At 50.2% G+C, this 11,328-nt stretch overlaps 5 protein-coding genes across 5 annotated transcripts; 2 read left to right on the forward strand and 3 right to left on the reverse strand.

Moving 5' to 3' along the window:
- Positions 1-124: 124 nt before the first annotated feature.
- On the reverse strand, positions 125-2,357 carry C8Q69DRAFT_507455 (cupin domain protein; the record flags this gene model as incomplete). The annotated part of the gene is made up of 5 exons (XM_028632891.1): positions 125-339; positions 408-656; positions 716-1,936; positions 2,034-2,242; positions 2,293-2,357. The coding sequence occupies 5 exons, from the start codon at positions 2,355-2,357 to the stop codon at positions 125-127; spliced, it is 1,959 nt and encodes a 652-aa protein (XP_028484728.1).
- Positions 2,358-2,539: 182 nt separating this feature from the next.
- On the forward strand, positions 2,540-4,001 carry C8Q69DRAFT_280813 (ribonuclease H-like domain-containing protein). The gene has a single exon (XM_028626913.1). The coding sequence runs from the start codon at positions 2,741-2,743 to the stop codon at positions 3,797-3,799; it is 1,059 nt and encodes a 352-aa protein (XP_028484729.1). The 5' UTR covers positions 2,540-2,740; the 3' UTR covers positions 3,800-4,001.
- Positions 3,876-5,696, reverse strand: C8Q69DRAFT_468822 (peroxisomal membrane protein pex16). The gene is made up of 5 exons (XM_028630718.1): positions 5,226-5,696; positions 5,133-5,168; positions 4,233-5,073; positions 4,013-4,178; positions 3,876-3,942 (listed from the first exon to the last, which is right to left on the reverse strand). The coding sequence occupies exons 1-4, from the start codon at positions 5,371-5,373 to the stop codon at positions 4,055-4,057; spliced, it is 1,149 nt and encodes a 382-aa protein (XP_028484730.1). The 5' UTR covers positions 5,374-5,696; the 3' UTR covers positions 3,876-3,942; positions 4,013-4,054.
- Positions 5,697-6,159: 463 nt separating this feature from the next.
- On the reverse strand, positions 6,160-8,460 carry C8Q69DRAFT_280774 (DNA repair protein endonuclease SAE2/CtIP C-terminus-domain-containing protein). Its single transcript, XM_028626912.1, has one exon. It carries the CDS (start codon positions 8,241-8,243, stop codon positions 6,219-6,221), a length of 2,025 nt encoding a protein of 674 aa, XP_028484731.1. The 5' UTR covers positions 8,244-8,460; the 3' UTR covers positions 6,160-6,218.
- A 12-nt stretch (positions 8,461-8,472) lies between these two features.
- On the forward strand, positions 8,473-11,010 carry C8Q69DRAFT_468826 (F-box domain protein). Its single transcript, XM_028630719.1, has 4 exons — positions 8,473-8,597; positions 8,665-8,947; positions 9,011-10,862; positions 10,912-11,010. Exons 2-3 carry the CDS (start codon positions 8,787-8,789, stop codon positions 10,536-10,538), a joined length of 1,689 nt encoding a protein of 562 aa, XP_028484732.1. The 5' UTR covers positions 8,473-8,597; positions 8,665-8,786; the 3' UTR covers positions 10,539-10,862; positions 10,912-11,010.
- The last annotated feature ends 318 nt before the right edge of the window (positions 11,011-11,328 follow it).

Here is an 11,328-nt window from a genome sequence, read left to right on the forward strand (position 1 = left end):
AAAGGATATAGACTCGCACCCGCCACAAAAGAGACCCCAACCAACATGGTGAAGGTTAAATATTTACAGGCACATAAAATTATAACGTGAAAAGTACCAAATCAAATCGTTACCAATGCGCTGTCTACTTAGCACCAGCTTTCTGTTTTCCTCTGGGCCGGCCTTTTGTGCTATTTGTAGCACGGCCTGTGCTTGCTTCTGCTGTAGATTCCTCCTCCGTGGCAGGCTTTGAACTTTCTGCGGCGGCAGCAGCGGCTTCTCCTTCAGTAGGGATGCATCCTTGCGTGAAAAAGAGCCGAGCATCTTTCTCGTACGCATTCGCGAAGCTATAGTAATTTCCTATGGAGAAGATATGTCAGTATTTCTTGTTCTACGTCTGTATTATTCCCATAGAATGGTTGAATTACCTCTTGGAACTTGGAAAACGCATCCTTTCCCAGCGCTGAACTGAACGCCAGAAATGTCGACTTGTACTCTGCCATGGCAAACATAGAATACCATATGCATTCTCTTCGAGTTCTTCGGTTTTTTGACACCACCAGGCGGCAATTCAACAATACCAGAGCCCAAGAATGGAGAGCTGAGCAACTTGGCGAAGCGGAACGTCGAGTCTTTCACTTCACGCGTCTCTATCCCTGCAGGGCCATATGCTATATCTGTGTTATTAAAGTTAGTATATCTGCGGCATGGACAGCTAGAAAATTTCACTACATACCAAGCACGTCATCATCTTCCGTTGTAGTTTGAGTTTCTGGGTCCCATTTCCTAACATATCCATGAAGGATACCTTCTTTCTCCCAAGGATCAGAGTTGTCCTGGGTCTCGTCTTCTGATTCGTCATCCGGATTCTTCTTAGACTTCGACTTTGATTTCTTAGAAGATTTTCGCTTTGAACCTGCCCTCTTTTCAGGCTCGACGTCTTCCGTCCGAATAATTTCCTTGATAGTAGTCAATGGGAACCGTTCGCCGACTTGCGCTTCTTCATCACCATAGACACATCTCTCATTGCGCCAATATGCCAGCGGCCGTACTGATACTCGTCCGGACCGAGTATGCGTGGCTACCTGGTCAGGATTTTCACGCTTTAATATATATAGGCTGCGACCTTTCAGAGGACCTGTACGGTTGGCATAGTTCTCAACGACCTTGTCCAGTTCTGCGTTCCCTGTAGCTTTCGGACCTTGGTTCTTTGGTCCTGTGGTCTTCGATTTCTTTGCCGGCCTTTGTTCAGTGGGCTCCTCCTCTTCATCGCGCTGGGTCTTTGACGGCCTTCCCGCCTGCTTGCGTTTAGATGTTCCATTAGCCTGAGTAGTATTCGCTTTTGACCCACGTTGCGATACTTGGTCCTTGGCGCTAGCTTTCCTTTGAACAGTGGATTCTTTACTGGCCTTTCTCGGCTCCGGTACTGGTGATTCCGCTTCTGAAATATCTTCATTCTGCTCGACATCGGATGGCACACCCTCTTGGAGGTTTTCTTCGGCGCCCAGCGGCTCGTCATTTTCGTCGCCGCCGGAACTGTTGATGATGTCTTGGACTTCTGACATATCTCCCAGATTCTCGTCGCCGCTGAGTAGACCGTTTCCATCTCCATCAGAGAAGTCTGCAGTGGTGTCATGGTCAAAAGCAATCTCCTTTCCCTTGCCCTTTCCGTTCACTCCATTAACGCGCGATGCGGGCGCTGCATTCGGCCGTCGTTGGCTGAGAGGTGATCTAATGTGTCTTCCAGCCTCGGAAGTCCTGTTGTTTAGCTGACGACCGGTAGATGGGCTAGAAGATGGTTGGTCGCTGCGCGGAATCGGCGACGAACGCAATGCAGGAGTCCGCCGTGGAGAGCCCGTCAGGCCTGTCTTCATAGGCGATCGAGCAACGGGGGGAGGGAAATAAGAATTGCGTCCACTTGCACCGGCAAGGAAATCACCCGGGCCAGGAGCACTACCTGTGTAATGTATTAGCTATCAATGCGTAAAAAAAAATTCGAGCTCTGACCATCTAGGGAGTATTAGGGGAACAACAACGGTGTTTTGACGACTTACCATCGTCGATGGACATACCATCTGAATTGCTATCTGATTCATTATCATGCGCGAAACCATTCAATCCCGTAGGCGACTTCTCCGGCGACGAGAACATGCCGTCGATCTCTTCCATTCCATGTTCATCTCGCTTTCCTTCCTTCAGAGTAATCCCGGTCCGTCTGTGATTATTCGCCGTCTGATTAGCTTCCCATTCTAGTTTTCGCGACCTTGTCCATCTCAATCTATCCCTTATAGCGAAAATAGAAAAGATACTCACCTTCCTGCCTTCCCCACATTGGAATAGTCATAGTCGCGAGCTCTTACAGGTGCTCGGGGAGCCATAGTTGCGGAGGGTCCGCAGTGGCCGGTCTGGCGCGGAAAAGACAGCGATCAAGACCAGTCGATTTCAGCTCCAAACGAAGAGCGCTTTTGCGAACGTCCAGTCTCTCAGAACAACGCGCCTTCGCGATAGATCGTAGGGGCAGTTCGTCGCGGATATGGTGGAGGGGAAGTTCAACCAGAGCAATGAGCATCTCTCCAGTCTCGCCAACACGCGCCGCACGCGCTAGACTCAAACAGGGCCGACGCGTCTCTTCCACCGCCCGGCATGAGAGATCGAGACTTGCAGTTTGCAGCAATCATTCAGGTCGCAATTCTTGATTTGGAGTCTCATAGGATATTATCGCATTTGACAGATAGGAAAAAGAAAACGAAAAAGAAAAAAAATGAATGATCCCATACAGGAACCTGTCGATCTTGCCCAAGAGACACCCCCGACCGACGTCTTCAGACCTCCCTCGATCGACCGAAGCCGACTGCTCTCCGGCGAGTCATATGCAAACTATACAGAATGTCCTCCGGCGATTATCCTAGATTCCGCAGTACCGGGCTCAGCGGAGACGTCCGAACCTACTCCATGCGTTCTGGGTGTTGATGAGGCAGGCCGAGGACCTGTCCTTGGACCCATGGTCTACAGCGCCTTCTATCTTCCCCGCGACCTTCATCACTCGCTGCTAGCCAAAGACCACGCTTTCAACGACAGTAAAGTCCTCACACCAGGCGTCAGATCGAACCTAATGCGCCTTCTATGTACACCCGGACACCCGCTTTTCCAGTCCTGCGGCTGGGCTGTTAAGGTGCTATCCGCACAGGACATCTCTTCAGGCATGATGCGGCCTGGCGCTGGAGTATATAATCTCAACGCACAAGCAATGGACGCCACGATTGAGATTATCCGTGGAATTGTGGAGGAACGCAAAGTTGATGTCAAAGAAGTATACATCGACACAATCGGAAATCCAGCGACTTATCAGGCGAAACTGGAGCGGATTTTCCCGACACTCAAGATCACTGTTGCCAAGAAGGCTGATTCACTATACCCTTGTGTCAGTGCTGCGAGTGTGGTTGCGAAGGTGACAAGAGATGCTGCGTTGGATTTATGCTATGAAGAGTTGATGGACCTCCGACGGAACGCAGGAGGTGATGCGGACGCACTAGAAACTGCCGCTGAAAGCTGGGGTAGCGGATACCCGTCAGATTCGAAATGTGTTAACTGGCTGAAAAGAGATATGGATCCTATTTTTGGCTGGGGCACTGAGTGTCGCTTCAGCTGGGGAACGGTAAAGGACTTGCTTGAGGTAAAAGGACCGACTAGAGTTGACTGGCCCGTCGATGAAGCAGAGGCGCAAATCAGCGAATACTTTCTCAACTCTTCATCTGGACAGAAGGGAAAGGCGGACGAGCTCTCGAGTTGGTATGGGCAAAAGGCGGGAATGATATTTTGAATAGTATGATTTAACTACGGTGTTGTATACGGGCTTGTACGATAGGAATAATGATACCCATGGCCAAAATGGAAGACATCGTCGATTATCATGACATATATGTGATATTCAATTATCCGTATTAATCTCATCGGGTATCGCCACTGAACTCCCTTAGTATACACGCCGTGTGCCTGACATGGTTTCCTGAAGACAAAGGAATGGAGAAGATACCCTGTCGAATGTGCTGAAAAGAAGGAGAACAAAACCAATCTGCTACAAGGTTGCAGTCGAAAAATAGTAATTATCCCAGAGATACTGGTAGTCTTCGAGGATGCCGCCAACGAGGTCTAGCAAGGGCACACCCTTCGTCTTTTCGGTCACATTTTTCAGTGACGGCCTGATCGATGTTAGTTCAAATCCAAGTCATTCAGGGGAATACAAGTTCACATACTTCGTGAAGGACTCGTAGAAAGCACCTCTCATCATCCACCAACCCATAGCCCAGCCTCTCTTCTTGAGTTCCTCTCGTTCCAATCCCGTTAATCCCCGCAGACCCCCGGCGATGCGTTCCCGGAAATCCTTCTTCGCAAGCTGCCGACATCCATATTCCATACCGAATCCAATTAGCCAAGGTCTCCAGCTACGCTTGTCCTGGCCCCATTTGCGAAGTGCCAGGGCGTAAACGACAGGCCTAAGGATGTACAGGACCTCGGCCAATTGACCCTGGCCGTTGACGCGGTGCAAGAGAGATTTAGCTGGCTTAACGTCGTCTGCCGTAAGAACCTTGGAAATGAGGAAATTCGACACGTCATTCACATCTGGTAGACTAGGAAGTGACAAACGCGTCCGGGGCATCGTCCAACTCAAATCAGATGATCCTGCACTGGCTGGTGATTGCACATCATTGTACTCGTTATCCTCCCGTTCTTCGTTAGCGGTCATGAGGTCTAGCTCACGTTCCGGTAACGGAGGGCTAACTAGGGGTCTCGAGTTGGTCAATCGAAGCAAGAACAGGCGACATATTGCTTTGATTGTTTCAATGAATACGACAACGTGCCATCGAACCTTCTCCCCACGGCGGCGCGCAATCATCTCCCAGAGCAATTCGGTGTACTGAATCATCTGGAGTGTGAGCGCCGCCTTGCGATACAAGGGCGACTGCGACGTCCAGTACTTCGTGTACCGGGCATGTGGAGTCGGAGGTGGACGAGCGGCGGTTGGAGGAAGCCGGGCGATAACCCGAGAAACAAGGGAATCATGATATAAAGAGAGCAGTTGTACGCCAGAGTGTACTATAGAGGCCGTCAGAACCGTGTGCATACTAGATGCTTGATAGAAGTGAGGGACTTACCAGATTCCGAGAGTACCTCGGATTCCCGATATCGACCTAGTAATAGTTTCTCAGTAACTGTATAGATCAAACGGGCGGATCTGTATGTCTAACCAGGTATTATATACGTCAGCGATCTGAGCGCAGACTCTATCTGCCCGACAGAACTGGCATTTTTAGTGATAAAATCCTCATAAAGCGACAGCAGTTTAGAAGGCTCAGATAACGTCTTCGCGACGTAGCGGGTGCGTTTGGATTCCATATTGACTCGATATGGGGGTCCAGCGTCAAGCGGACCTCACAGACAGTTCCCCCTTGGACTTATTAACACGATAAAATGGATAGAAGTTATAAGTGTCGTGATATAAGGGGAACCCTGTTTGAAGGAGATGATGCCAGGGCGGACGATGACGGTTAGCTGCGATGGGGCACGTGTCCAGCGTTCGCCAAGCCTTCGCTGCCGAGGCAGGACCAACTTAAGTAGAGTAACTAAATATTAAGGCAGTTCTCGTATCCATTAACTGGCCTTTGATGACATCTGTAGCAAAGGTCGCGATAGAGTTCAGATCTTGAGATTCGGCTTACGTGCGATGCTTGATGTTTATAGCTGCTCAAGCAAGCTTGCTAACTACTGTATAACACGACTTCGCGTTCAGCATTCCTTGCATTATATCATATCCCTAGCTAACTAAGTAATGCAGAATGATACGCCAAAAAAGCGCCTAGTCTACGACCATACTCGTATCCTCTTCGTAACATGTAACTATATGACGGAGAATGGATTGGGATTATATGCATACTGCAGAATGCAGAGCTCACCAGCTTCAGAATTAACGGTTAAGCCAACTTTGAAATTTAAAAGAGCATCTCAACTTCGCCCTTCGTCTACCATTCCCACAGCAAATGATGCTAGGCAACATAGAGACGGACAGTGGGGTATGTACTGCAAGATGTCGATGTTCAATCATGAATATTCTTGCTCAAAATGAGGACGCCAACAAGACATGCATATCCCCAGCTGCAAAATTCAAATGCATCTTTCATATGCATCAAATAAGAAAATTGCGGGATGGGAGATACAGAGTACACACTTTATCGGTACTTGTTCTAAGGCTCGTCGGCGAACTTCCATAGTCCTCCGGGACGCATAGCCTCTCTGTATCGTTCCATCACCTTCTCGCGCTCCAACTTCCTGGCATCTTCCTGATCCCGTTCCAATTCCTGGGTGCTAGGCATGTCTGTACGCCAGAATCCAGGAGGCGACCGTGGTCGTTCGTGTGCGTATCTATGTTTTCCATATTGATTCGCTAACAGTCTCGCTTTCGCCTCGATCAGAAGATCGTGCTTCTCCTGCTCGCCCATTGTTTCCAGCTTGTGCTTCTGATCGCCCATATAATCTTCCAGAATTTGACTATCTTCATCGCCTGCACTCGTAAGACCTCCCGCCCGTGCCATGGCACGAAACTTATCACCGCAACAGTCCGGACGTGTACATCCGGCAAGGCATTTACGTTGGTCTCGCTTCCGGACAACTTCGTCGAACGCAAATTCCAGCCCCTGGTTATACTCAGTATTGATCTTGAAACAATCAAGGTTGAGTTTATGGACTGGGCGGCATCTGAAGGGCTCGTCTTCCGGATCTGGCGGTTCAGGGCTGTGAGCGTCATTATTCAAATATTGTCTCGAAGGAGATCTTTGTCGGTCCGGACGCGATCGCCCCGTCGCACCAGTAGATGCCTTTTGTGATCTAGGTGGTAGAAGAGGTGACCTTTTGGGCGACGGCGCTGCAAGTAGATCATCCAAGCGACGTTTTGCGGAGGCAGAGCTCCCAGCTAAGAGACCTCCCTTAGGGGCAGGAGTGTTAGCCGTCCTATGATTGCGTTCTGCTGCCATGCCGGCATAATTTTCTTCGCCATCTTCTGCCACGCTAGGTATCGCGTGTACACCTCTCACGCCTGTCTTCCTGCGCTTGGAATCCGGCCCAGGTCCGGGCTGGCGAGTCACTGCTCTATTAGTATCTATCGGCTGAAGGGGCGTTTGCCGCCCTGTTGTTTGCTGCGCACGGAACTCCCCCGAATCACGGCCAAAAGTAAATCTCCGAGGTTCAGATTCATGGAATACCCTCAATGTCGAAGTCCCATGAGATCCGTTGTCCCAGTGTACATGTTTCCTTGGAGTCTCGACTGTCTTTCCAACGTCCTCCAAGTCTTGTGTCCCAGGTGGGCCTGACTCAAGGCCGTTCAATAAGCTATCCAGTTCACTGGAGGTGCTTTTCTCGGCTTTTATAACAGCGGGTCTTTCGTAGGTCCCCGTTGCCATAGTTTCTCTGCTGTATAGCGGTGGCAAAACAGGCTCCACGGTGACATTCGGTTCGACTGGTGTTACAATCATTGCAGCAGGTGGATTACCGTCACTCTCGTCGCGCTGCCTTTGTTCCTCAATTCCCGAGCTCTGTGATGCAGTTGGCGTAGAGTCGGATGACTGAAGAAGCGATAGGTCGACTTGGTCTCCATCGCGCTTATCGAAGGGTTGTGGTAAATGGCGTGAAGATGATCGGCCTGAGCGGCTACGCTCCCCAATTCGTTCAATTCGTCTGAACGTGACATTGACCCCCTGGACAGGGACTGTAAACTCCTCCCGATTGAAATACCCCTGCCATTGAGACAGTGTTTTCTTTGCGTGTTTGACCTTCCGCCTGAGCGTATCAGACGCCGTCGCAAGTTCTTGTACCTGGGTATAGAGGGACCTGTACTTGGACTCAAGACTGCGATGTGCTTCAAGTAGTTGAGCGTTACCGGCGTTTATTCTACCACCACTTATGGTAGTCAAGACTTTCTCTGGATCATATGCTCTTTGAATATCGTTGAATATCGCAGCGGAAGAGCTCTGTCCATCGGTATCAGTCTGATCGGCCCGGAACTTCTTTTGAAACGACTTGTTCTCGTGCCGGAGTTCTTCAGCCCGCTTCACAGCCTTTACGCGAGCTTCTTCCGCAGTCCTTGCTTTCTCTTCTGCTTGATGGATTCTTGCATCTCGAGCAGCAAGCTCGGCATTCAGCTCATTGTACGCGCGATTGAAGGCCTGGTCAAGTTGGTCGCCTAGAGATATTTGGAGGTTCCTGATAACTTCCATGAACGCCAATTCTGGAAACGAGTTCCACGTATAAGATAAGAGTGGTTGCGCTTTGTTTGGGATCAGCTATGCATAGAAGTCGGATAGCTTCTACGTACAATTGCCTTAAGACGCGTCGACGCGATACCTATGGAGAACCACTCTAACGGCATTAGGAAACATACGATGTTCCCCCACCATATGATTCTCCGGCCTGCGAGTAGGGTCTAGACCTTGGATGTGTTAATATCTAGTCCATTACCATTTAGCATCATTTCCTAGGGTATCATCATTGCACTACCAAGTCTATTTTATCTTATTCTAGATGGGATCTTGGGGAAACTGTCATTGGGTCGATTTGAGTGAGCTCCTTAGGTAAGCGACTTGACGTCTTCCCGTCTACTGCGATAATTCGACGGCGGCGAACTGATAACCAAGTCAGTTAACTAATCTATCCATGTAGGGTGTCTGGCAGTGTTTCGCAGGCCGCCGTTGTACGGTCTGGGATATAGCTTTTCCTTCTTTTTCTAGCATCCACTGTTCTACACAGCTTGGATCTGCGAAATGTCCAAGCGATCTCGAGATAACGAACGCACTTCGTCTCCTGCACCGAAGCGTCTCCGCGCCACTGCGGATCGAACAGACCGCCTTTCATCCTTGAGTGATGAGCTACTCATTCAGATTCTCTCATTTCTCCCGATACCGTCGCTCATAACATGCCAAAGGTATTGTTCGCTCTATCCCTTGTTTCTTGGTGGTGATGTTGTTCTTTGCTAACTCTGTGATAGACTATCCCGCCGGTTTCATTCCCTCGCCGGGGACTCCGAACTATGGAAAAGACTATACTACTCGCGATGGGTGTGGCCCCGCGCCCGTCGGTTGGCGAATTCAAAGCACTCGATATCATCCCAGAAAGCACTTGATTACTCCCCAAGGGTGTCGAAATGGCTAGGTCATGGCCACCTCATGGAGGAAGGCAGGGCGACAAATTGGAAAAGACAGTACCGGCTCAGGCATAACTGGTCCAAGGGTAGCTGCCGGGTCAGCGAAGTCGAGGTCGCCCAACCGCCCGTTCCACAGATATTGGTGAAACTCTATGCAGGCATGGTGTTCACTGCGGATAGTGATTGCGGGTTAAGAGTGTGGTCTACAAGATGTCCCAGTCGCTGCTTGGCAAGTTTTCCATTTCAAGACGTCGCAGGGAGGGTATCTGCTGCTCCTACAGCTCTTGCTGCAGCCAAGGGTTCGTCTCAAAACAGCATCGAAGTCACTGTTGGATTCGAAGATGGCCGTTTTATGGTTTATGAGTTGCAGACGCCTACCTTGCGCTTGGTTCTACGACTCTGCCATGCAGCATCATCTGGGGGTGCAGTGACCGCGGTCGCATCGTCGTCACCTTATGTTCTTATGATATCCCAGCATAAGGTGCTGTCCTTGTACGAACTCCCCTGGAGGAAGATCGATACAAGCACTGACGCGACACTGGAACCTCCGCGGCGGGTGGCTTCTCTTACTGCTAACAACATCTTCGCGCCAATATCATTGTCCATACGGAATTCTGCTTCGGAAATCGTGGCATCGATAGCATACAGCTTTTATCGCGTAGGCTGTGGTTGGTCCCTTGGCATTCAGGAGCTGCGTCTTAGTAACGACGGTGAACATCTCGGTTCTCGACTCGCCACTACGGTGGATTCCCAGTACGGTACAGATCTAGTCAGACTTCCCATAGAACCTGGGACAGGACGACGACATGGACCAGTGGCGCGCCAATTTCCTGCAATACCCGCTGAGCCTTCTATACTGCACAACGAACCCCCTACCTCACTGTCTTATTCACACCCTTACCTTCTGAGTTCGCACGCGGACAACACGCTGACCATGTATCTCGTCGTGTCGACATCTAACGCCTTATCCATAAAGGGAGGGCGGCGACTTTGGGGCCACACATCCTCAGTCTCGGGTGTACAAGTCAGTGAACGCGGTAAAGCCGTCTCGGTCGGCGCGCGAGGCCATGACATACGAATTTGGGAACTCGAGGCTGTGGCGTCCTCCCCGTTCTCGTCACAAAGATCATTACAGGGAGATAGCAGTGTCCAGGTCAGTCCCGAAAATAAACACCGCAGAAAATCCGTGGAGTTTGGCATAGCGCCAGTCTCCCTGGACGCCAGTTGCGGACAGCTGCGATCGGTGTTTGAAGACCTCTCCGAAGAGTTATCGTCGAGAGATAGCTGGATCGGATTTGATGAGGAGCAGGTAATCGTGCTCCGTGAGAGAGGGGTGGGGACCCAGTTGCTTGAGTGCTATGATTTCACATAGGCTGGGCCAGGAGCGGACTTTTACTCTTTATGTAGATAATAGATATTGTATAGATCGTCCTCCATCGATATCATCGAATCCATCTTGATGTCTGCAAAGATCGCCCCGCCCTGTTGGCCAGAAATTAGAATCAGATAGCCCTGTCAAAGATCGTCAGAAGAGCATCTTAGTTAGCAGTTCCGCGTCAGGACTCTGTAGTATGGGTGCAGCGCAGCGGCCCGCACGACAATCGCGCAATAGAAAGGCCTAGGATCAACAGATAAAGACCACTGATCTTCGAGTTCATGCTCGAATTGATAGCAGTCTCGAGTAGTAGTAAGGTCACTGGCTGTCGCCGTTAGACCGAGGGCTAGCAGTGGTCCAGGGCTCGTACCTTGCAGGCCGACGGAGAGTACCTTTGGGAAGGCGAGCACGCGTCCCGACTGAACGGATATAAGGAAGCTTCTGGTGCGATTTATCTGAGACAGCGTTTCTTGGCCTGAAGTGCTTCGTTTTCACCCTGCCACTTGTATATTCCTTTCTAAACTGTGATCTGCTTTGTCTATCGCCATCTCAGATTTTGTTGAGTCAAGATGGTCGTCACTGCCTCGTCTCCTTTGCTTTCCAGTCTGTCCTGGAGAAGAACGCCCTTGGGGGGACAGACGGGGTCAGCGAAAGCGATCCTATCGCCGGATTTCTCTCAGCTTAGCCCAGCTCAGTCGTCAAAAGGGTGAAATGCGAAATGGAGACCTTGTCTAAGCGACTGCTGGCTCTAATTGCATCGCTAATTATGAAATGAACGCTGCGAGAA

The sequence above is a fragment of the Paecilomyces variotii genome, assembly GCF_004022145.1.
Source record: "Paecilomyces variotii strain CBS 101075 chromosome Unknown C8Q69scaffold_6, whole genome shotgun sequence".
NCBI classification, from domain to species: Eukaryota; Fungi; Ascomycota; class Eurotiomycetes; order Eurotiales; family Thermoascaceae; genus Paecilomyces; species Paecilomyces variotii.

Coding starts and splice junctions, on each gene's coding strand:
- C8Q69DRAFT_468822 (XM_028630718.1), bottom strand. CDS start 5,373: ATGGAATCCAAACGCACCCGCTACGTCGCGAAGACGTTATCTGAGCCT. Junction 5,169..5,225: donor GCTGACGTATATAATACCTG/GTTAGACATACA, acceptor AACTATTACTAG/GTCGATATCGGGAATCCGAG. Junction 4,179..4,232: donor TTCTACGAGTCCTTCACGAA/GTATGTGAACTT, acceptor AACATCGATCAG/GCCGTCACTGAAAAATGTGA.
- C8Q69DRAFT_280813 (XM_028626913.1), top strand. CDS start 2,741: ATGAATGATCCCATACAGGAACCTGTCGATCTTGCCCAAGAGACACCC.
- C8Q69DRAFT_468826 (XM_028630719.1), top strand. CDS start 8,787: ATGTCCAAGCGATCTCGAGATAACGAACGCACTTCGTCTCCTGCACCG. Junction 8,948..9,010: donor TCGCTCATAACATGCCAAAG/GTATTGTTCGCT, acceptor ACTCTGTGATAG/ACTATCCCGCCGGTTTCATT.
- C8Q69DRAFT_280774 (XM_028626912.1), bottom strand. CDS start 8,243: ATGGAAGTTATCAGGAACCTCCAAATATCTCTAGGCGACCAACTTGAC.